The 25,081-nt window shown below is 37.9% G+C and overlaps 1 protein-coding gene across 4 annotated transcripts in view; it reads left to right on the plus strand.

The window, feature by feature from the left end:
- AUTS2 (activator of transcription and developmental regulator AUTS2) overlaps nucleotides 1–25,081 on the plus strand; it is a 1,111,391-nt gene that overhangs the window by 471,866 nt on the left and 614,444 nt on the right. For all 4 annotated transcript variants that reach the window (XM_042921091.1, XM_042921093.1, XM_042921092.1 and 1 more), the window contains exon 3: nucleotides 24,517–24,618. In XM_042921091.1, the coding sequence (XP_042777025.1) occupies nucleotides 24,517–24,618 (102 nt within the window). The remainder of the gene's footprint in view (nucleotides 1–24,516; nucleotides 24,619–25,081) is intronic.

The following is a 25,081-nucleotide window of genomic DNA, read 5'->3' on the forward strand; positions in this document are numbered from 1 at the left end:
TAAGTAGTATGGAAAAGACTCATTGGTAGCCATGCATGACAGTCCCCCATCCTCAGAGCCTGCCAACAATTGAAAATTTGAGAGAAGAAATAAAAGGGGGTGAGATTTATAGTTAGTGAGTTCCAGTTGGTTTTTTTTTCCCCCCTCCTTGGAATGGTGCCCGTCTTATTAGGAGTTCTTTACTGAAACAAAATGCAGTGGTAGCTTGGAGAAATTATGGATGCTTTCCAGCAGCTTCCCTCCCCCTCAAAAAGAGCTTAGGAGTCTGTAAGCTTTCTCCCTTGGTTGCAGTTAGGAAGCCAGTTGACAGTATAATAGGCTTTTGGAAGTGGGTGCAATGGTTTGTGTGTTCTGTTTGATGTTGCAAATACCAAGCCCTCAGGGAGATCTGCAAAGAGGATGTTCTGTTCTTAAAGAAAGGAAAAGATTAACCTGAAACGTGAACTGAAAAACTCCTGAATTCTAAAGGACTTGGGTGCTACCAAGGAATGATCTCATTTACTTCTGTGGAAACATTTGGCAGGCTGCCTGCTGCAGACAAGCAGAGGGCTGGGCAAATATTTTTTAATGATTTTGATTAATGAAAAACGATCACCAGTAAACTTGACAGGATCAGATCACAGATTAAGGGTGTGTGTGTGGGTGTGTGGGTATTTATGTGGTTAAGGCTTTCTCTGTAGACATGTGCATACTCATATACACACAGAAGTCTCATAAACCATGTGGACTTCTTGGAGCCTACCTAATAATGCTTTTCTTCATATTCAGAGATAATGCTCCATAATGCTCATTAAGAGAGTATGTAACACTTTTTGCTTTGGAGATATTTTTAGGAGTGGTAATGAGTGAGCATTAATCTGTTTCTGTCATTCATGAATGTGTGCGTTCATTTAACACATGAATATGTGTAAATCCTTAAACATTTATTGAGTACCTACTGTATGGCAGCTACTATGCTAGGTACTAGAGATACAATGGTGGAGAAAAAAGGCATACAGTCTCTGTTCTACTGTACTTTATAAGATGCTGGAGAGACAAATTAAAATAAATAATCATGTAACTCTATACGCACAATTTTTATATTAGCTTCGTATTCCATAAAAATTTATTAAGTACCTCCATCTGCTCTAAATTCTGTGATAGGCTCTTAAAAGAAAAAGCATCTTACCTAATTCCTGTTGAAGTCAGTGGTTTGCAGTTTACGAGGAATAAACTGGCTCTGTTTGGTTTTAGAATTCAGCAAAGCCACCTGATCCACATAGCTCTAGATATTAATTTAGCACATAGTTCTAAGGATATGGTAAGATAGCAGTCTAGCAGAACATTCTGTTATACACGTATATAAGCCCGGGTGTATTTACCAAAGGTATTGTTATATCCTCCCCTTTGCTGTGTCTCCACGACTCTGGATTCAAGAGCTCATGCCGCTTCTCCCTAGCTGTGTGAACTGGGAAAACTGGTCAACCTCTCTGAACAAAGTTTCACATCTGTAAAATGGGACTGGTTGTACTCATGGGGTTTGTGAAGATTGAATGAAATCACATATGTGAAAATACTGTGCTCATGTGAGTTTGTATTATTTTCACTGCTTATTACTTCAGATCTTCTGGAGAGAATAACACTTATTGAAGCCAGCCATCTTCCATTCTCTTAAACCCAAGAAAATCAGAAGGAAGAATAGTTCTGAGTTCAAGTAGAAACTGGAAATCATCCTATCTTTCCTCTAGCAGAGTGTTCCAGAAGGAGTAGAATATAACCTTGAAATTAGGGGCAAAATTAAGTTTTTCTAAAAGCAGAATAACTGGTATCAATACATATACACCATCCTTGGAACGTAATCTGTCGCAGTGTTGACACTAAGTGTTGCTGTCTTACACCCTCTTTGTTGCTTCTATCTTGGGTATTGGTTCTCCCCAGAGAGGGATGAAATTGAAAAGCGTCATTATGAATGCATTCTCAGTGGCTGGGTTCTGACACCTTGGCCAAAAGGTTTATGCTCTGCAGCCCTGAATAAAGTGCTGTAATTAAAATGAGAATCAGAAATATGAAGCCACGCAAGAGCAGTCATTATTTAAACGAAGAACCTTCGTGTGAGATTATACTGGCTGATACTAATCTGCGAAGTTGTATTTTCTGGGGGAAAAATCAATAGGAATGAAACGAGAACTCAGTGTGCATCCTGCAGGGCTTGTTGTATCTCCATGAACTGTGATGTGAGCTCCTGGCCTTTTGAATCATTTTGTTTAAAGGCCTTACATAGATCATTCTGTCCTTGGTGGTGGGAGACCTTTCCCCAAGATTCTATCCCTAGATAGACTAAATTGGAAAAGCACATGCCTTTTGATCTTTACTTTGCGTGTTTGTGTGTGTATGCATGCATATGTGTAAGATACAAAGGTCATCACAGAGCAGACTGGGCCACTTAACACCTTCACTGATTCCACGTTGTCAGAGATGGAATTTGAGAGTGTACTTCACTCCCCTCACTCTGTCATTGATTTCTAAGGCTGAGCATATCCGTGCAATTAATGTGTTACATCTTATAGTCAGCTTGAATACTTACTCCTTTCTGTATTTCACATTGCCAGCCCCATTCCTGGTTGATAACAGGCACTTGAAAATGAGTGGAAGATTTGAATGAGATTTGCCTTTGCTCCTTGTCCTTCCTACTAGACCTGAATGGCTTGCTGGAAACCAGGAGCGAAATTTAATGTTAATCCAGGGTCAAGCTCTCATCTGCTCATTTGAGGCTCGGCTTCCCTCACCATACGTGCTGCATTCAGCACATCATCAGGCTGCCCTCTTCTAGGATAAAATGCAGTATTCTAGAAAGCACCACACTCCAGTGGGCAGAACTGTTGGTAAGTCTGTACGGAACAGATCAGGTTGCAGCTCCCTTAAAGTATCTGCTAATGGAAACTCTGGCTAAAGCAGCATCTTAAATAATATGTAGAATCAGCATGCTGTCTCCAGAACATGTTGCAGCCTTTATTAGCAGGGCGTAAGCTAAGGTAAGCTCCCTTTAAAGAAAAAATTGTAATGATTAGCAGGGGCCCCGTATAATATAAGGTATTCTTTGGAGTTTATAAATATGGCCTCATAAAAAGCCTGAATATAAGGGAACTGTGACTTTAAGTCATTAGAAGCCCAGTGGTTTGATAAAATAACAGGAAACAGACAATTTATTATGAGCAGTCTCAGTAGCTCTGGATTATCTATAAAACTTTTACGGCCTTCCCCAAGTGGCAAGAAGCCATAAAACTTGCCTGAATGAGGGACTTGTTAATTTACTTGTTAAAGCAAATTAAAAATTTATAAGTGCTTTTAGGTAAATGAGATCTTCTCTCATTGCTGCCCTTGCAGGGCCCTGGAGTCCTAAGAGGGGAGAGTGGCTAAGCTCAGACACCACTGCAGAACAATAAAAGCTATTAAATTGTTCCAGTTTATTACAACAGAGCCGTGCAGCTGTTGCCATGGCTAGCTGTGGGGTACCAGTGGTTGACAGCCTGGAGTTTCACTAGGTTTTCTGTCTCACTCAAAGGAAAAACAACAAGCAGAGGGATGATTTTTACTCTTGCATTCTCCAGTAGTTGGTGTTACAGACCATGTGTTTTATTTTTCCTTGGCCTCATGAACCCAGAGGTTTTAAACCACTTTTTCCTATTCCCAAAAGTGTTTCCCTTTCATTCCATAGGTTGCTGGTTCTCACACATTTGGACTCCTCACCATGCCTTTTAGCAACTTAATCCATGGACAAAAGGCCCAGACCCTAGAGTTTTTCTGTAGCCTCATCAGCATTTCTTTAAAAAAACACAAGAAAACAGAAAAAAACACAAAAAACAAGAACAAAAAAACCCCCTCTTTCCTTTCCTTTGTCCAGCCTGGAAATTAGGAGAAGGACTTAAGTGAAAAATGAAACCCCGTACATGTTCTTGTATATTGGATTCCATAAAATGTGTAGAATCAGTATTTTTTGTGGAATCCATAGTGTAAAGGTAAAGGCAGATTGTCTTGTACTCTGCTTTGGATAGGAAATCACCTGAGGTTATAATTCTTGGATCTAAACATCCCCCTTCTCTTTTTTTCTGTTTGCCACTTGTCGAATTTCTTCCCAAGGTAATTGTGGAGTCACAGGCAGGTTTCTCAAGAGCGATTTTTTTGGCTTGAGGCCCTGTAACTCAGCGGCTTCTGTCCTTGCCTCTTTGGGACTTGCCTTCTCCTGAGCGTTCTTCTCCCTGCCCGCTGACAGCAAGGATCCTGGGGAGCAGGAAGTAGCTTATTCTTCCATACACATCAGAAGCTTTGATTCAGGAAGACCTCTTGCATTTGTAGACAGAAAAATACCTTATATCTCAATTACAGACCATATTTAATATTGAATAAAAAGGATGGATATTTCACAAGTATATTTAAATTTCAAAGATCTCTTTAGAAAAGTCAGGTTCTGCAAACACTTTCTTCTGGTAATATTTTCCCATCTCTGCACTGGAAAGGTACATTTTATTAGCTTAGAGAACAGAAATGATAAAAAGGCATAATTGGTACAAGTGTTTGTTCTGCAGAATTCACCCTTCAGTTACTTACGTATCTGTGACTTGGCTCTATTCACATCTCTGATTTGGATCCCATCTGAAACTATGCTTGAGAAGCATGTTATTGGCAAGTAAAGCATCACAGAAAATTGGGGCTAAGAGGGAAAGCAATAAAAACAACAAATAAATACATACCGGAAACAGTAGTTCACCATGGTAGAAGGCATCAGCTTCCCAACAAGGAGTTGCCTTAAGGTGAAAATTTGCTTCAGTAGTGACTCTTCTCCTGCTCACCGTCTTGATTATTTTAGGAATATCACTGTATAGCCCACTGTGTGCTTATTATATCTCTTACTGAACTTCACAAGCCTCTTATTGTTTTGACTGTTAATGACTTTTGCATTTGGAGTCCTCATCTTCATTTAGAGTCTCAGCAAAAATGCTCAGTTATAGCCATCCTTGCACAAATTATCTCTGTGCTTTAGGGTATTTTTGGATTTGGTCTTACATCCTTATGGATGGAACTTTAAGAGTGGAGCTTAAATAGCTCTCTTCTTATTGGAGTACCCCGTAGACCTGACCACAAAGTCTGCGGAAGTAGAGAGCTAGGATGGCTGAACAAAAAATCTTTTGTTCCAGAAGGCCAAACTGAATTGCATGTACAGAAAAGGTTGATAAATTTAAAAATTTTTGAATAGAAAACAACACTGGTCCAAAGGTCAACTGCTGAGGAACTACTACTATAGTTTATGAGAAGATCCAGAAAGAGCTTTGTTGCAATAGGTCAGTAATGTGGTGTGGTCTCCAAAACTGCGATAATGAAGTCCTGATAAACATTTCATAGTGAAATAGCACTGCTTCAAAAATGTTTGTTTCTGACAGAGTTCATGCTAGAAATTTAGTGTATATACTCACTCGTTAGCAATATTGATATATGTTGTATAATGATTGCTTAATTGCTAATTTTCCTATGCTAATTGATGTTTTTCTATAAAACTAAATTCTTTAGCTCTTTACATTTATTGAATGCCATCTGGCTTATGAATTTTCATAAGAACTGCCAAAAAAAAAGGTGCAGACCCCTCCCTCATATTTCTCCTAAAAAGGTGCTGAATGTGTATCCATAATGACTTTTTAATGTGCCTTTGGGGATTTCTTTTCTTTCTTTCTTTCTTTTTTCTGTAGGAATAAAACATCATTACACTAAAAATGCTTTCTCTCTCCCAACTTGAATTTCCTTCTCATTTCACCACTAGTCGTTGCTGTGGCAATATACCCTCTTACTTTTTTAAAAAATATTCTCCATGTTATTGTTCTGGGTAATTGTTGGGCAAATACTACGTTTAAAATATGTTTATCCTGATGGCTAGGAACAATCCACATTTATTTTGTATTTTTTAAAATAGCTTTACATATTTATTTACCTGTAACACTTGGATTTAAAGACATCATTAAGCTGTATTTCATTGTACAATAGCAAAGAAGTATGAAGTTGGGTGCCCCATATACAATCTTTCTGCTTTGCAGCACTTAATATTTTTGGCGATTTCTTTATATAACTGGCTATCAGCTCCCTGGCATCTCTCCATAGATAGTTTGGTATTAGTAGTTTCTTTGTTTGCTTAGAGAACATATGTATGTGTGTATGCACATGTATATGTATGTAACATTGTACATTGTCTTAGTCTGTTTAGACTATTACGGCAAAATACCACAGCCCAGCCGGGGGGGGGGGGGGGGTGAGGGGGCGTGTGCTATAAACAACATAAATTTATTTCTCACAGTTCTAAAGGCTGAGAAGTCAAAGATCAAGGTTCTAGCAGATTCTGTGTTTGTTCAGGGCCTACTTCCTGATTCATAGATGACCTTCTTTTCTTCTCATGTGGAGGAAGGGGTGAGGGAACCCTCTGGAGTTCTTTATAAGGGCACTAATCTCACTTATGAAAGTTCTACCCCCATGACCTAATCACTAATGCCATCACATTTGGGATTAGGCTTCAACACATGAATCCGAGAAGGATGCAAATGTATAGTCTGTAGCATACATGTGGTATAAACACTAAAATTTAGCAGAGCTTATTTGATAAGCTTTCCTACTTTTTTTTTTCCCTTTCATTATCTTGTACTAAATACCTAGAGCTAAAACTAACAGTTAAGTTGTAAACCAGTCATCAGTTACTTGGCACCTATACATTTTGAATGAGAGGTAGAAATAACTTTAGTAGATGAGAGGGTTTTTTTAACCTCATCATTAAATTGATCCACATTTCTTCAGATGCCTAAAATAAATGGAATTGTATCCTCATTTGCTTGTCTGGGTCTAATATGAGCAAACAACAACAAAAAACCTGTGTTAAAGAGTGTTTTTAATTAATAGTAGTTTTGAGAAGAAATGTAAGATACTTTTATAGAATTTAGTTGTTAGGTTCATACATTTAATATGTGCAGATTCAGCTGCATTAGATTATGTATTAGTTAATCAAGATTGAGAGACATACTTGTAAAAATAACTGATATGTGATGGCATTTACTTAGTTTTCCCTATTACAAGGATATCAGAATAATTATAGCTAATTTCCTAATTGCCTCCCCTAAAATATTTGGTCATTAAATCACAAAATGTTAGAATTGTTATTGCCTAGAGGAGCAGACACGCTGCAATTGATGCTAACGTGTCTGCATTGCCCGTGAATGATAATGATACTCTGGAGGGTGGCGTGGTATCGTGAATAGTACAGACCTTGGGAGAAAAGGTCTGGCTGCGCGTCCTAGGTCCACCTCTCCTTATCCATTTAACCCGGAGTTAACATGGACCTCCACTTATTTTGCCTTAAAATGGCAATAATCACCGCTGTGAAAGGAACCTGTGGCTTAGTGCAGCCAATTAGGTTTGACCTAATAGGTAGACACCGCCTCAAGGGCAGGCAACAGAGTGTTCAGCCAGGGGCCAGGTACAGTGTTTTCTAGCTCAGCTCACAACCGCTCTCTGCCTGTCTTTGGTTGGGTCACTCATCTCTGAATTTTAGTTTCTTTGTAAAGGGGATATGTTATTTAAAAAATATCTTTTTAAATGTTTATTTATTTTTGAGAGAGAGACAGAGCGTGAGCCAGGGGAGGAACAGACAGAGGAAGACACAGAATCCGAAGCAGGTTCCAGGCTCTGAGCTGTCAGCACAGAGCCCAGTGTGGACCTCGAACCCACAAGCCCTGAGATCATGACCTGAGCCGAAGTCGGATGTTTAACTGACTTAGCCACCCAGGCGTCCCAAGGAAATATGTTATAATTTATTGTGCTTACCTCAGAAGATTTATGTGAGGATTAAATTAGGTGAATTATGTACAATTATTGGAAAGTTGTATAACAGCAAATTGGTACAGCATTACTGTCATCATAAAAATGTAAACAGCTTAATGGTAACTGGTTCTCCTGTCTCAGCCTGCCACATCTGAGGATATGGTACATCCATTTGTCCTTCACTGTTCTTGTGAGTGTTGCCTTTACATGTTGCTAGAGTGTAGAAGATAGCAGTCGAGGATAGTTTTGGCACTTTGAGTCAAAAGTTAACTGCATTATTAAACACTGACAACATCTTTTTTAGTCACAGCTCAATGAGAGTTCCTGTTGTACATAAAGGGGGCTAATGTAGCATGAGTTTGGGGAGGAAAACACCTAATTAGAAAATTGGATCTGTTCTTAAATTGCAAATGTGTGTACATCAAAGCGATCATAAGAATAAATTTAAGTCTGATAGTGTACATGGTTTCAGTACACATTGGCGAAATATCCTGCTGATTGCTGATTGAAAACAGTTGTTAATTCTCTACTTCACTAAATTCAGAGTGGAAAAACTTTCCTTAATAAAGAACAGATTGAGGAGATCCAAGACCTTACTGTGTGGGAATTAATGGCAGATGCATATACTGGTAGTTAAAATGTTTCATTAGATGTTAATGTCTTGCTGTGTTTTTAATTGTTCAGGAATTAGCCTCCAGAATATTAAAACCATCTGTTTGTTATCATGATGAAACAGAATGCTTAAATAGTTATTAATTTGTGTTTCTTGTCTTATTTTTTTTCAGGGATAATCTGTAAAACTTTGATCAGTTTGGAGTTTAGGGAATTTGGAATGTGGAAGTGAAAAATAATTTTAAAACACACCCGTGTCCTAAATAGCTGTAGTTTGGGGTTTTTTCTCCCCTACCTACTGTGCATACTTTATGTGTAATCCATCCTTTCTTTTCTTTTCTTTTCTTTTCTTTTCTTTTCTTTTCTTTTCTTTTCTTTTCTTTTCTTTTCTTTTCTTTTCTTTCTTCCTTTTCCTTTCCTTTCTCTTTTCTTTTCTTTTCTTTTTTCTTTTCTTTTCTTTTCGAACATGAATTGACTCACATTTTCATGAGATTGGGATCATCATAGAGCTGATTTAGTAGTTGACTTAAACTATATGGCCACTCTTAACATGCTGATTAGTTTACTTTCAAGATCAAAATAGAATTTATAAATTTGGAGGGATGAAGGGAAGCTAGATTTTTAGATTCTGTGGACATGTTCCTTTTGCCTTGTTCCAGCAGCTGTTCATAACTACCATGGGCCGTGGCTCTTACAGAATCAGGTGGCCTTGGTTCTGTTTTCAGCCCTTTGTGACTTTGCTCAGAGTACTTAGTCTTTCTCAGCTTTGGATTTCTCCATCTGTAAATTGGGAAGTACAATTTAATTTTTAGAGTTTTTGTTATTAGAAATAGTGTAAAGATTGCATATTCTACATAATGGGCATATTAATTGCTTTCTTTCTTGATTACATGGAGCTCATGAGATATTTTGGGTCCTATTGAGAAATATGTTAGCTATAACTATAACAGCAGTGAGCAAACCCTTTATTTACTAGCCTTTGCTCTTGTGTCGATAGCTGAACATTGGTGGCCTTCAGTTCTTTTAAATACTTTGTTTTATTAAGATTACTTATTTACTTAGAGAAAGAGAGAGAGAAGGGAGGGGCAAAGAGAGAGGGAGATAGAGAACCCCAGAAACTGGCAGTGCGGAGCCCCATGCAGGGATCAAATCCACGAACTGTGAGATCGTGACTTGAGCCGAAATCAAGAGAAGCTTAACCAACTGAGCCACCCAGGCCCCCCCGAGGCCTTCAGTTCTTATCCTCAAAGTGAAAATCTCAGCTAGCATCATCTTTTCTCTACTTCACGGTGAGGTTTGTAGATCTACGGTGGAGAGAACTAGTCCATCTTTGCATGGGATTCTAATGTATGTCTCCAAGTAGCCTAGTGTTCATCTTCTCATCTCCCAATTTGGTTAGGAAAAACTGTCAAGTTTTTTCTTCATTAATTGATGCAAGTGAGCTAAAGTCATGCCAAGAGTCAGAAACCGTTAGGTCTTTGAATCTTTTTAACATTTTGGAGAAATCTTATGTGTTTAGATCAAGAATTTCTGATAGTTGGGAAATTCATGGTTCTCAATGTATGTTCTCTCTCTCCGTTCTCCTTCCTTCACCCACCCCCTCATTCACAATTGGATTATTCCATTCCCTATGTCTGTCTTGCCCAGATTAAAAATGGGAGAGACTTCATAACTTAAAATTTTCTGGAACCAAGTGAAAGTTACTTACTATAGGGAAGTAAGGTTTGTCGTGACCCTAGGTCCCTACCTCAGGCTTCTCAGAGGCCAAGCAAACCATGGGAATAAGTGATGTAGGTCAGGGCAGGGTGTGGGGACTTTGCTGGCGCAGTGCTGCAGTGACCTTCTGTATCTATAGAGTTAATTCAGGTGGTGTCCTTGTTTCCGGGAGCACATCTCTTTACTAAGTGGAGTGTGCTGGCACTGGAGGTCATACAAACATTCCATCTCTCTAGAAAGCACCTTTTCATTTAAAAATTTACTCAGGAGAATGTAATTGGTTCTGTTACAATTAGGTTTCTTTTATAAATATTGTTATTTATAAATCAGTGTTTGATAGTACACATGTTAAATATTTCTGCCTTTTCGTGGGATGTTTTTGCAAGAAACCTTTGCTGGGTTGATTTTAAAAGAATAAGTAGTTTTTTAGGACTGAAGACCATGGGGGAGGGGAGGGGGTAAAAGTTAGGGAGGTAGGCAAACCATAAGAGACTCTTAAAGACAGAATTAAACTGAGGGTTGATAGGAGGGGTGGGAGGGAGGGGAGGGGGGGTGATGGGCACTGAGGAGGGCACCTGTTGGGATGAGCACTGGGTGTTGTCTGGAAACCAATTTGACAATAAATTTCATATTTAAAAAAAAAACAGGCACTGTTAGAGGGTAAAATAGAAAAGATTTTTAAATGCTTCATATTATCCAAATTACTTAAAGTGGCAATCTCATCAACAAGGGTGTATAATACTGAGAGAGCTATTAACTTCTTTTGGTAGTGGTTTTTGACCTTTTGCTGAACAAGTACTTTTAAGAGTCTCAAATGCCAGGATGAAGATTTATTAAACTAACTATAATTATGTGCTACTTTTCATTTTATAAGCTTATACCTGACTGTCTAAAATATCTTAAATTACATATGATCACTTTTTCAAGAACAAAATCTTCAGTAACACATTTTGGAGAATAAGGATTTTTTTTTTTTTTAATGTTTTTATTCTTTTCTTTTTTTTTTTTTTTTTTTGAGAGAGACAGAGTGCAAGCAGGGGAGGGGCAGAGAGAGAGAGGGAGACACAGAATCCGAAGCAGGCTCCAGGCTCTGAGCTGTCAGCACAGAGCCCAATGTGGGGCTCGAACCCACAAACTGCGAGATCATGACCTGAGCTGAAGTCAGTCGCTTAACCGACTGAGCCACCCAGGTGCCCTGAATAAGGATTTTTTAAAGGCTGGTTTTGTATATCACAAAAGCCCCCAAGTTTGCTAAATGTGCAAGCTACTTTTCGTGTTCTCACTCCGTTTTTGAGCTCTTCTTTTTGGCTAATCCTCGAAGACTGGCTTTCTATGACCTAGTCACACTCTTTGTTAATAGCTCCAAGAGCCATTCTGTGGGAGATTTAGAAGGCTGACCTAACATGTTATAGATCTGAAAAGATTATACATAGTTATTAATTAAACAGATATTTATTGAGCATCTAATAAATGACAGGTATTGTATTAGAGGGTACTTATTAACAGTGACCAAAACAGATAAAAATCCTCTGATAATGTAGCTTAGTGTCTGGTTGCCATGTGGTTGAGGTAGTAGGAGTTTGGAGGAGACGGAGCACAAATAAAACAGGTGAAATAATAAATATTACATTAGAAGGTATTAAGTAGAGGCAGGGTTGCATCCTGTAATCGGGATGATCAGGGAAGCCCTCACTAAGAAAGTGACATTGAAATAAAGACTTCAGTGAACTTTGTGCCTTCTGGAGGCTGAACATTTCAGATAGCTGTTGCAGCAAGTGCAAAGGCCCTGAGGCGGGAGCATGCCTGCCTTGTTTGAGGAACAGTCAGTGAAGTTTGCTACACTGATACAGAGGGACCTAGGCCAGAGAAATAATGGGTGAACCAGATGCAGTAGGGACTACTTTGTCGGCCTTTGTGATGACCTTAGTGTTTATTATGATGATGATGGAGAGACTCTGGAAGATTTTGAGAAGTATAGCATGTGAACTGACTTTTTTAATAGGAGCACTCTGGATCTTGGGAGAAATGGACGGAAGTAGCAGGCAAGGTCACAAGCAGGGAGATCAGATAGGAAGTTGGTGTCGTAATCTAGGCAAGAGACAAAGGTGGCTTTGACTAGAGTGGTAGCTGTAGGAGTAACGATTTTGTCCTAAGCAATTAGAAAAGTAAAATTGTTATTAATAACAATTGGAAACATTGAGAAAATGGCTTTAGTCACTTTAGGTTTCAGACACCTTTTCAGTGTGTAAGTGGAACTGAAGGATGTACCTAGATTTAGAAGACTGGGTTTTGGGGAAGAGATTGAGGCTAAGAATAGAAGTTAGGCATCACCAGCACATAGATCATTTTTAAAACATTGAGACTGGATAAGATCATTAAAGGTAGTGAGTATAGGCCTAGAAAAGAAGAGGTCTAACAACTGAGCCATGGAGAACTGAACATTAAGAGTTGAGATTAAGAGGAGAAGCCAGACTGGTAAGGAGCGGCCAGAGAGGTGGGAGGAAAGTCAGGAGTAAAACAAAGTGCTTCAAGGATGTGGGAGTGATGAGTTGTGTCAGATGTTACCCGTAGGTAGATAGGTCGGGAAGACAGGCACTGACAGTGATCACTAGGTTCAGCATTCAGAGTTTGTTGTTGACTGGTACTGTACTGCTGTTAAAGCCAGCCAACGGGGACTTTGACGTTGCTTCCTTAAGTCATGTCCCTTCCCATAGTGGAAGAGTTCAAAGGGCCAAGGACATGTGTCCACTTGGAGCCCACCACACGCCTTCTACACATATTACTACTGATTAGCTAGGATTCCAGAATTCCAGGCCAGATGTCCTCAGTCGGACTTTGAGGGTCTGCTTGCTGGGTCCATCCTCCTGGGAGGGCACAGCACCACAGCTCTGTGTATGCCTGAGCCCGAGCTGGGGGGCACAGCTAGTGGACTTGGGGGAAAGTGGGCAGTGTGGATGGAACCTGGAGTATGGGCTAGGACATTGCACACGGGCAGGTGAAGCTTCTTGAGAACTACAGACAGTAAACGAAAGACACCAGGCCAGGGATGGGCTCTCCCACACTGCCACATTCCATCAAGAAATTCAAGGAAGACAGAATTTTAAATTAAAACCTGGCCTTCAGTGTCATTATGGACATTCATTTGACAAGGTCAGAGGATAGAAATATTTTCTTTAACACTATATTAGCGTGATATACAACTTTTCACTATTCAGCATTTGGGTCTTTGGTCCTGAGCTCTGAAAATGCCTCTGATAGCCTGTTGTTGAGCTTGACAGGAGCAATTTCATGACAGGTGAGGACAAAAACCTCACTGGGCTGAGTTAACCAGAGAATTGGAGGAAAAGAATTGGTGATACTGAATAAAATGTTTTCAAGAATTATTTGTAAAGGGCATGAAAGAAATGGAAAGATAGCTGGGTTCTTCTATTTGTCTTGTTTCATTTCTTTTTTCTTCTAAGGTGGGAAAAAATAGCAGCCAGGATGTTTGTACCCATAAGAAAAGGATTCTGTTAGTCTGCTAGGTTGCCATAACAAAATACCACAGAGTGGCTAGCTTCAAAAAAACAGAAATTTATTTTCTCACAGTTCTGGAGACTAGAAGCCCGAGACCAATATGTTGGCAGATAACGGTTTTTCTGAGGCCCCTCTCCTTGCCTGGCTGGTGGTCACTTTCTCCCTGTGGTTCTCACGGTCCTTTCTCTTTTCACGTGCCTCCCTGTTGTCTCGATGTCTCAATGGCCTCTTCTTAAAAGGACACCTGTCAGATTTGATTAGGGCCCACCCTAATGGTCTCTATCTAACTTAATTCCCTTTTTAAAGTTTGTCTCTCCAAATATAGTCACATTCTGAAGTAATTGAAATCAGGGTTGTAACATAAAAATTTTGGATGGACACAGTTCAGTCTGTAAAAGGGATCTCAATTATTCTAGAACATGCATTTGTGGAACCCATCTCACTTAGGAAATGTCTGTGGCTTTTTTAAAAAGTTGACTGTAGTGCTTGCATGGAAATAATGTAGCTTAGGACAGAATAGTCACTAATGGGCGATGAGTTTAGTGATATACAGGTTACTAAGTGCTATGGACTGAATTATGCCTCCGCCCAATTTGTATATTAAACCCCCAGTGTATTTGGAGTAAGGAAGTAATTAAGGTTAAGTGAGGTCATAAAGGGTAGGACCCTGATTAATGCACAGGAAGGGTTACTGGAGAGCCAGCTCTCCCTCTCCCCGCCATGTGAGGACACAGAGAGAAGGTGGCTGTCTGCAAGCCAGGAAGAGAGTTGAGCTCTCACCAGAAACTGCCCATGCTGACCTTGATCTTGTACTTCCAGCCTGCAAGACCATGAGAAAAGGTCTGTTAATTAAGCCATCAGTCTGTGGAATTTTGTTATGGCAGCCTGCGCCTAGTTGAGCATTAAGATACCCAGGAATAGGGGAGAGACCCTCAGCCTTGATGAGAATTTAGTATTTGATTGGACTGGAAATGTATTGGTACCAAAACAGTGGCAAGTTGGGAAGAGGTTTGCTCTTAAAATTCATATCTTAAAAGTTTCAATAGCTTTTAACCAAGGTATTTTATATCCTTACGAATTCTAGATGTTCATAATCTAGCAATGAAAATGAATAGTCACTAAGTATATGGGTTAGAGGAGAATAATGCCTTTTCTGGAGATAAGGTTTTAAAACTTATTTTTATAGCAACCTTAAAATGTATACTAAAATAGAGATAATAGTGTAATAAACCCACATGTGTATGCTCATCGTCCAACCTCAGCAATTAAGACATGTCTCATCTTATTTCATCAGTATCCCTTATCCCCCCAGCCACCTCCCCACAGGTGCTATTATTCTCCCTATCACCTGCATTACTTTGAAAAGTAAACCCCAAATAGCAACTCATTTCAATCATAAATATTTCAGTATGTAGCTACAAAAAGCTTGCCCTTTTTCTTTACCTATATCAAAATATAAACAGTTTTTAATATCATCAATACCTGGTCAGTGGACATATTTTTGAGTTTGTCTCATAATTTTTCAGCACTTTCCTCAAATTAGGTTGAAAACAAGATCTGTTTCTGTCAGAGTGTTGAGGTACCCTACCTGTTATCCCATCCCTACTTTTCTGTGCTTACTTTGCAATTTATTCTTTGAGGGAATCTGGCGATTGATGGATTTTGCTGATTTTGTATCCCCTGTTACATAGTTTAACACTTGCCCCTATCTCTTACATTTCTTGTAAGTTTGTATTATAATCTGTGGTAAATCAGATTCAGGTTTGATTTTTTTGGGGGGTGGGGGTGGGGTGGGGTGATGTGTTCTCATATCAGGAGGCATACATTATCTGGTTTTCTCTCTTTTTAGGTTATGGAAGCCAATGATGCTTGATTCCTTACTTTATTTTTTTTTCATTATCACAAGGTGCTCCGAAGATAACCAATAAGGCATATTTGTTGGTTTTCTTTTAATGTAATTGTTTATTTGTATAACCATAACTGATAGGTTTCAATTCTCTGTGAATATCAATTCAATTATGATATTGATAATAAAGTCCCATCTGTGATTAGTGGAAGCACCTTAAATTTGGATTGCAAGTCTCTTTGCCATGGTCTTTCTGGGATGACAAGATGTGTCAGACTCAACTTATATATTTCTTTCCTTAGACCTCTGTTGGCTATTTTTTCATGGTAGAATGGGAAAAATAAAACACATAAAGCATTCTGTGTTTGAGGTGATGGTTATTTTAAAGAATGCCAGGCCATTTAGAAAGTTGTTTGAAAACATGTTTTCTTGTAGAAAAATATAAAGTTATGTGTATTTGTTATTTTTGTATATTCATCCTCACCAACCAATTCATATGGTCTCAGAATTTCTTTTTATTAATCAAAATCTCATTATCAGAGGTCTAGAAACTTTGCCAAGGCAGTCAGACATTGCTCCATCAAGTTCCTGCATTGCTCATGTGTACTGCATGTGAATTTCCGAGGTAATTGGAAAATAGATTTATCTTTTAGGCCACAGTCATACTCAAGGAATGCCAAACATCTTCTGTTCATTCAGGCTTTTCTCTTTGATTCCATTCTTGTACTTCCTTCCCCCATTTCCCTACAGTGTAGACATCCTTTTCGGTAGAAAATGAAGTCAGGTATGTTATCATGTTTTTGTCAACATAATTCAACCTAGAAATAGTACCCAAGTTGTAGATAGAGAGATGTGAGTTGTATATCAAGCCTTGCTATTTACACTTCCATTCTCTTCCCTTCACATTATTAGGTTCTAAAGAAATAGTATCGTAATAGCCTCTTGGCTAAATCACAGAGAGTTATGATTCTCTTGATAAGCTGTAGAACATTATTAAGTTCTGCTGTCTGGGTCGAGTGTCTATTGGAAGGATATCAAAGTTGGTCAGATTGCACTTGATTGTCTTAATTGCTTCTTGTTTATGTTCGAAACTATGCAGTTAGATTGATCTTGGCTCATTTTCCTCTCTTTATTAACTTTCAGGGTTTATTTTTACTGCTGTGAAGTCCACTGAACTCCTTTAAGTGTTGAATAATACATGTGATTGACAAGTGGAAGTACTTCAGTAGTTTCCATTTTCCAGCTAATAACGCAACCTTCAAGTTATCATCAGTGCGATACCTTAAATATTTATTTGGGAACATCACTGTAACATTTAGATAAATAGCACTCCAAAGTCCAGGCATATCCAAGAACCCTATCTTATTTTGCATTAGTGAAACTTTACTAATTCCATTGGAATGATTTTATGATAAATGGATTTAGAGGCAATTTCTCCTTTCCTTGTCTTTGTAAACCCACTGTGGTAGGCAGAATTCCAAGATGGCCCTCAGGACACTTGCCTCCTGTTTACTCCACTTAGATTTGTATATAGCATAGTTGACTTAAAGAAAGGGAGTTATCTTCTGTGAGCCTGACCTAATCAGTAAAGTCTTTAACAGGGAATGGTTTCTGGAGTAAGAGGTGAAAATGATAGCACCTTTTACTTTTTAAAATAAACCACCTTATTGAAATATAAGTTACATGTCATGAAATCCACTTATTGTAAGTGTACAATTTAATGAGTTTTAGTAAATTTATAGAGTTGTATGAGCATCACCATCCTCCAATTTTAGAACTTTGCCATCAACTCAAAAATTTCCCTTATGCCCATTTGCAGTTGGTGGACTCTTACATTCTTATGAAAGATTCTGTTAGAACTCAGTGAACTACCCTTTATTTTATTATTAAATTTAATTTGTTTATTTCATCAAATTTTTGCAGCTTTTTTAATTAAAAAATCATTCTGTAGTTCCCTTTGTGTTTCATTATTGGATTTTGGCATAAATTCACTTGGCACATTTTTCTTAATGCTCTGAATCAAATTTTGCTAAAAATTTTTAAATGTTTGGGGCACCTGGGTGACTCAGTTGGTTAAGACTCTGACTTCGGCTCAAGTCATGATCTCATAGTTCGTGGGTTCAAGCCCCACGTCGGGCTCTGTGCTGACAGCTTAGAGCCTGGAGCCTCCTTCGGATTCTGTGTCTCCCTGTCTGCCCCTCCCCCCTCTTTCAAAAGTAAAAAAAACCTTAAAATTTTTTTTAATTAAAAGATTTTTAAAAGTTTAAACTATGTGGTTATGATTTTGACAGTACCACATAGAATGTTTAGTACTATAATTTAGACATGTGTTTATTCTCACATTTTTATAGTACTCATATTCTTATATTTTACATTATATAATATATAATTATTCTATTATATTATTATGTTTGATTGTATTTGATTTTGTTCTTTATCACTTTTTTCTTTGATTTGTAAGCAGTATGTCCCTCTAAATTCTGTGAGTTTCACTCCCATTTATACTCTAGTTTAGTAATTGTGTACAGTATTTCAGTTTCCAATTCATTATGTACTTTTCACTTTTGGAATCTCTTTTCTTTATTTGTCCCTGTAGTTGCTTTTTTGTCTTCTTTCTTTTTGATCTCTATAACTAGGCTCTTTACTTACTATTATTGTCCACTTTACAAAATAAATTAAAGTCTCTGAGTTAACCTCTAGCACAGAATTTACAGCACCCTGTAAATTTTTTTATCTTATGTATTTATAATTTTATTTTCTAAACTTTTAAATGGTGTCTTTATGATTCTGACTTTGACTCAACTGTGATTATGGAGACAACTTTTAAAGATATGTTTTAAAGATTTTTAAAAATCTCTAGGTGATAGGGATATTTATTTATTTATTTATTTAGAGAAAATTTTATTTATTTATTATTATTTTTTTAATATAACTTATTGGCAAGTTAGCTAACATACAGTGTATACAGTGTGCTCTTGGCTTTGGGAGTAGATTCCCATGATTCATCACTTACATTAAATTGTCATTAATTTTTATCATAGAGGAGGCTGCTCATGTGATTTCTACATTTTGAAATTTATTCTGATATTCTTTGTGGCCTAGTCCATCTTCAGTTGGTGCTGATGTCCTGTGGGTATGCTCAAAGACGTGGTCTCTGGTAATCACCAAATTTATTACATATTGGCTCAAACTGAGTCTTTTAGCATCTGTGTCTTTTTCTATTGCTCTGTTTTCTGCCTTCCTGATTAATAGGATGCTAAAGAGTCCCATCTTGATTTCCTCGATTACTTAACATACTTCTTTACTTTATACATTGGCATAAAAAGCTTACAACTCAACCCTTCAGTATAAAGTACAGACCTATGAAGGGTAAAGATGTTATCTCTTATCACTGTAAAATGGCTGTCTGACATATGACTTCACCTAACCATTGAATCCTTTGTCTTTTTTTCCCCTCTCTTTTTTTAAACCTAGGAGTTCTAACTAACAAATAATTGGATATTCATTTTTTCATTTATTCATTTATTTATTTAACCTCACAAATAGTAGATGTTCTTGCTGTTTTAAAAAATGGGGCTTAATCCATATATGTTATTATTATAACCAACATAATTATATGTTTTTGCTATCTTGCTATTTCCCTTATTTTCCAGATATTCCCAATTGAGAGTATTAATTATAATTTTGATCCTTTTATATTTGATAATGATTTAGAAGACATTATTTTTAATATCTAAATTTTACCAGTGGTTAACTGTAAGATTATCAAATCCTTACTTAAAACTTTCTCTACTTATTGAAGACAATAACAAGATAATTTCTGATTCTGTGATCCCAGAGAAATTTTACACAAATTTCTTGCCCTGCCTTAGTTTCCAGAATTTATGTTTACCTTTTAGGCACAACTTGTTATATTGTACGTTTAAAAGTACAATATATTATTAATGTCCTAAAATGTTTTTTCTATTCAAATTTGTAATTTTGTTTGTATTCCCTGTTAGCTTATTTTGATGTGTCAGCTTTTCATTAAGTAGTTTAGTTCTCTTTCTCTCATCTTAAGTACCTTTTAAAACTCAAGGAATAAGACAATACAGATGCACTACAGCCACTCTGAAAAACAGTATGGAGGTTCCTTAAAAAATTAAAAATAGAAATACCCTGTGATCCAACAATCATACCATTGGGTATTTACCCAAAGGAAATACTAATTTGAAAAGTTACATGCACCCACATCTTTATTATGGCATTATTTGTAAGACCCAAAATATGGAAGCAACCCACATATTTATTGATAGATAGGTGAATGGATAAAGATGTGACACACGTGCACGCGTGCGTGCATGCACACACACACACACACACACACACACACACACACGAAATGGACTATTACACAGTCATGTAAAAGAATGAGATCCTGTCATTTACAACAACATGGATGGATCTAGAAGGTATTATACTAGATGAAATAAGTCGGACCAAGAAAGACAAATATATTATTTCACTCAGAAGTGCAATCTAAGTAACAAAACAAATGAATAAAGGTAGCAAAAACAGAGTCATACCTATAAATACGGAGAACAAGGTGATGTTTGGCAGAGGGAAGTGGGATGAGTGAATGGGCAAAATGGGTGAAAGGGAGTGGGTATTACAGTTTGCCAGTTATAGAATGAATACATTCTAGGAATAAAAGGTACAGCATAAGGAATATAGTCAATGGTATTATGATAGAATTGTATGGTGACACCTGCACTTGTGGGCAGAATAACATATGGAGATGTTGAATCACTAGGTTGTACCTGAAATTAATAAAACATTGTGTGTCAACTCTACTCAAATAAAAAATAAAAAAATATAGTACAAATTCAACCCAATCTATGGGGAATATTTCAACAAATGGGAAGAGTTTCATTTTGGAAAAAAACACAAACGTTTTTACAAGATTAAATACTTGCCATTTTGATGTTAGTGAAGGCATGTTACAAAATTTCATTGAAAAATAGACAAGTCTGTGCTTATTGACACATTTTTAAAACATTGTGTGAAGTTCATTCAGATCCCTGCAGGAAAACTCAGCAGTCAGACATAGGATTTATGCTGCTTTGAGGGACCAAAATGGTGGTAGGAGATTACTTTTGGATGCTTTTCTGCATTGCAGTGCATAATTCACATCATTCCGCTTGAGTTTCAGGCATTGGTATCATCTCCACATACTTTATCCTTCTGCGAATTTTGTTTGAAGAGTTAATGACACCCACAGAGCATCTAGCATCTTGAACTCTCCATACTGAAGCTGAAGAGTGGCAGAGCCTGGGTCACAAATCTTGGCAGGTGTATACAGAATTCCTGCACCTTCACTGAGTCCAGCGTGATGGGATTTCGTTACATGTTCATTAGCAGCGATAAAACCATGGATCGTTATTTTCCTAATTAGCCATTAATAACAGTTAACTCTAACGACATAACAGCTTCAGAGTTTTTGATTGTATTGTTGACAATGAAGTCGAATGGAAAACAACTCATCTTCTTATATATTGTAAAAGTTGTTAATCTTATTGATAGGATCACTACCACTCATGCCAGATACTAGCTTCCTTTTTATTTCATCTGTTTTGTTCTAATTCTGATGCCAAAATTGTATAATATTCTAATGAGAAGACAATTCTGGAAATGAGTGAATTACATTAATTTTTAAATAAACGAGGTATTTTAGCGTATCTGAAAAAAGGTAGTAAGAAATCTCATTGCATCTGTTATAGCAGTAGCTTTCTTACAACAGCCGCCATGGGTGCTAGGACAAATCAATGCAAGCGGATCGATTTTTCTTAGGTCTTTAAATGTTTAAGCCAGCACCTGGCCTTTGTAATGTCTCTTGGTTGTAGGTAATAGCTGGGAATTTCAGGTGAAGGATTACAACTTCTAAGTTAGCTGTGCTACCCCAAATGATCCATTGGATATGGCTGAAAATGCCAGTTTTAAATGTATTCATGGGATTAGGAGTGAATACTTCTTTGCCTGAAATCTTGTGGTTTAGCTTTAGTACTTACTGTAGTCAATCCATTTCTTTGAAATATTGAGCTGTCTGACAGCTTAAAATCCTAAGTTTCCTTTAAACTTGAGCCTGGCTTTGGAGGAGAAAAGGGCAGTGTGGGGGCGGATTTTATGTAAGGCTCTCCAAAGAGAATTCACTGATGTGCTTCTGCTGGAAGGGCACAGGGAAGGCAAGGAAGCTGGTCCATCTCAGTCCTTCTTGGGTTTTGCCCTTAGCCTAGATCAACATTTAGTCAGATAATTTACATCAGAGCCACTGAAGTCTCTTGTTGGGCCTGTTAAAGTCATCATTTTCCTTCTATGAAGAAATATGGAAGAGATCCAAATGCCATGTCCAGATTTTGGTAAGCCAGGTGGATATCAGGAGAAGTCTTCATGCTCTTATGCTGTTAATTCCCTACGGGATGTTTATCTCGTCTATGTTGAGGGGCTGAGTTTTTATAAACACCTCTTGATCAATATCACCTTATGAGACTTCTTTTTTTGTGTGTGAATTAAGTCAGGTACCACAAATATGTTAAAAACATACTCTGTAGAGAATATTCATATCCTGCAGATTTCATTATTTCCACACGAAATGCTAACATACTAAATAGGTTCTAAGAAGTAAAATGAAGAGAGCGGTAAGCTGTACAGACATGGACTGAGTCCTAGATATCTTGCTTAATTCTGAGCATATTATTTGCTCTATTTGTTTCTTCATTCACTCATTGGAAGTAGCATTACCTGCCTTTACTTAAGTCAGAGGTCCAGGGAGATGAAAATTATGACATTGCCTATAAATTAGAGTGCCTATTCCACATACAGATTTTATCACTAGTCAGATGTATGTAATAACAGTAAGCCTTTTCATACTTGAAAGTATATAATTATCAGAGGCGTTTAATGAAGAATGATATACTGGCTAAACTTTGAAGGCATACATCAAAAAATATATCTAGAAAGAAGGAGCTCTTCAAAAACCATAGCGGATCATATCTGAGCATTAAAAACAATCTTGACCTGAAATGCACAGAGAAGGGTAGGGTGAGCTTTACTGGTTGAGGAAATCTAGTGTGAATACATAGGTGCAGGATGGAAATGGACATGACATGTTCAGGAAATTGAGAGAAAGTGATGTTCATTTTAGATTGAATTCCCCTTTATTATAAGTGTAAAAATGAAAATTTGAAGAGAATGACAATATTCTGAACTTTTATTCCATAGTAATAAGAAAAGGCTCATATAGCTTGCATCTGAATTAACTTAGAATTAGCAGGTTTAGCAGTAATTTAGAAGGAAACTAAGTACTTAAAGGCCCAGGAGGATACAAAGTAAAATGAGTATCATTTTTCTGGGTTCCATTAGAGAAGACTTCTGGAGAAAGGGAGTTTTAGAAGAAAGTGATAAAAGTGGATTTGTAGAAAGGCTGAAAGCAAAAAAAGAATGCTCTGTATAGTGGGGATTTGGGGACAGCTTATTAGCTGGTGTGACCCAGAGTGGCACCTGAACTGCAGTTTTTAAAGAAGCACATTAGACAAGGAATGTGGATTTAGATTCATTCTCCATTTGTCTTGCTTCACATTCCCCCTTGGCCCCGGAGCCACATGAAAACCTGCAGGCAAAAATTGTGCTACCTATTACCTGTTCTTCTCTCTGAAATTCCCTCCTTCCCAGAAGTATGGGGCTTATGTTTTGTTTGAGACTTTCCATGTCTGATCCATGCACCCCTCTGTAATGTTTCTTCCAATTTCCTCCCAGAAGGAAATCTCTGTTTCAGATAAGACTCCTTCTGATCATTTCCTAGCATGTTGCTTTCCCTGCCTTTGTTTTCTGTCTTTCTCCTGTCAAGAGTATCTTCCCCTCTCTTCTCAGCCGTATGAGCTCAATCCACTTTGAAAATCCAAGGCTTCAGAGGTTACCTTTCTTCCTTCTTTTTGGTGTTACATTTAGCATGTGTTTCCTTGTGTTATTATATTTGCTTGTCTTGCCGTCTTTCCCTTGCGAGATTAAGAACATTGTGAAAGGGCTGTATGTTATAACCTGCATCAGATTGCTTGGGGTCTGTCCAAAGGTGGTTGCTGATGATAGTATCATAGACTAATGGTCCATATGTGGGGGACTCATAGTCCCATATAGACTAATGGTTTGCAGTTCTGTGTGTTTATTCATTTCAGTGGAATATCAGAGCTGGGTAAATGTGTAGAAACTGCCAATATGTAAGCTTCATAAGATTAGAGCCTTTTACCTTTTTTTTTTTTGGTTTAGCATCATATTTTCAGCTCTTACTACCAGGCCTAGATGCCACACTCAATACATATTTGTTGAATGAGTGCTGGCTAATATCCTTAAGCTGTAGGTCTTAATTTGGTACTCTTAAATATCTGACAGGGGACCTCCACAGTGTTGTCTCAGAAATCAGGATCATTGTCTTCTTGGTGGTTGAACAATAACATAGAGCATCTCATCATTTTCTCCTAGAAGAAGACATTGTCTTTTGCTCTGTTTTGTTGTATTCTTTCTTCAGAGGAGGACAGGGGAAATAAGGCGGGCCCCCAGAGTTGGTGTAATCTGGCTTTAATTCATTGTGTTTGGTCTTTATATTATTGACAAAAATGCCCCAGTGGAATAGAGGAAAAATCAGAGGGAAGATTAATTTCCAAGATTCATGGACCTTTGTTAGATTTTTTTTTCAGGGCGTGTGTGTGTGTGTGTGTGTGTGTGTGTGTGTGTGTGTGTGTGTGTGTTTAGGCTTATTCACTCAGATTTACATTGACATTTTATGGTATATGTTTTGCTTAGCCTGCTCTCTGTGTTTCTTCCTGCGTCCGCTTGCCTGGCACTACTCAGAAGCTGAGAAGAATGTTCAAATGCAGGACCTTAAGTTGTTCACTTTGACAAGACCTGAAGAACAGTTGTGTGAGGAGACCACTGACTTTGTTCTTTCTCCTCTTTTCTTTTGCCTTTAGCTGAAGCCAGGCCAGAACAGCTGCAGGGACAGTGACAGTGAAAGCGCCAGCGGAGAATCCAAGGGCTTCCACAGGAGCAGCTCCCGGGAAAGGCTCAGTGATGTAAGTGGGGAAGAAGAAAAATCAAACAAAACCACCAGACCACACATCCCCTGGGTCAAGTCTCAGTTTCCCAGCACCACCATCCCTTCCTGTCACTTTGTCTATGCACATAGTACAGTCCACCCTGTCTGGCATCGTGTTGGAGCCTGGCGAGATACTTTCCTTCTGTTTTCTAGTTTGACCTAAAATGTGCTTTACTACTTGTTAGGTGGGCGGGAGTACTTGTGGCCTTAGGAATAAGAGATTACAAGGGGAAGTGGTAATATTTTCAGTGTCAATGTTGCAAATGAAAAAAGTAGTCCAGCAGTGCTACCACTGGAAGATGACATCATTTAACTTTGGGCTTTTTGTAATATCTTTGCCCGTGACATTGGTAAACGTCCCTGTCTGTCATTTCATTCCTGTTAGAGAGGATGGCTAACCACCCACCTACTTGGCAAGAGAAGGAGTTTTATTTCCTGAC

This window comes from Panthera leo, chromosome E3 (assembly GCF_018350215.1).
Source record: "Panthera leo isolate Ple1 chromosome E3, P.leo_Ple1_pat1.1, whole genome shotgun sequence".
Lineage (NCBI taxonomy): Eukaryota > Metazoa > Chordata > Mammalia > Carnivora > Felidae > Panthera > Panthera leo.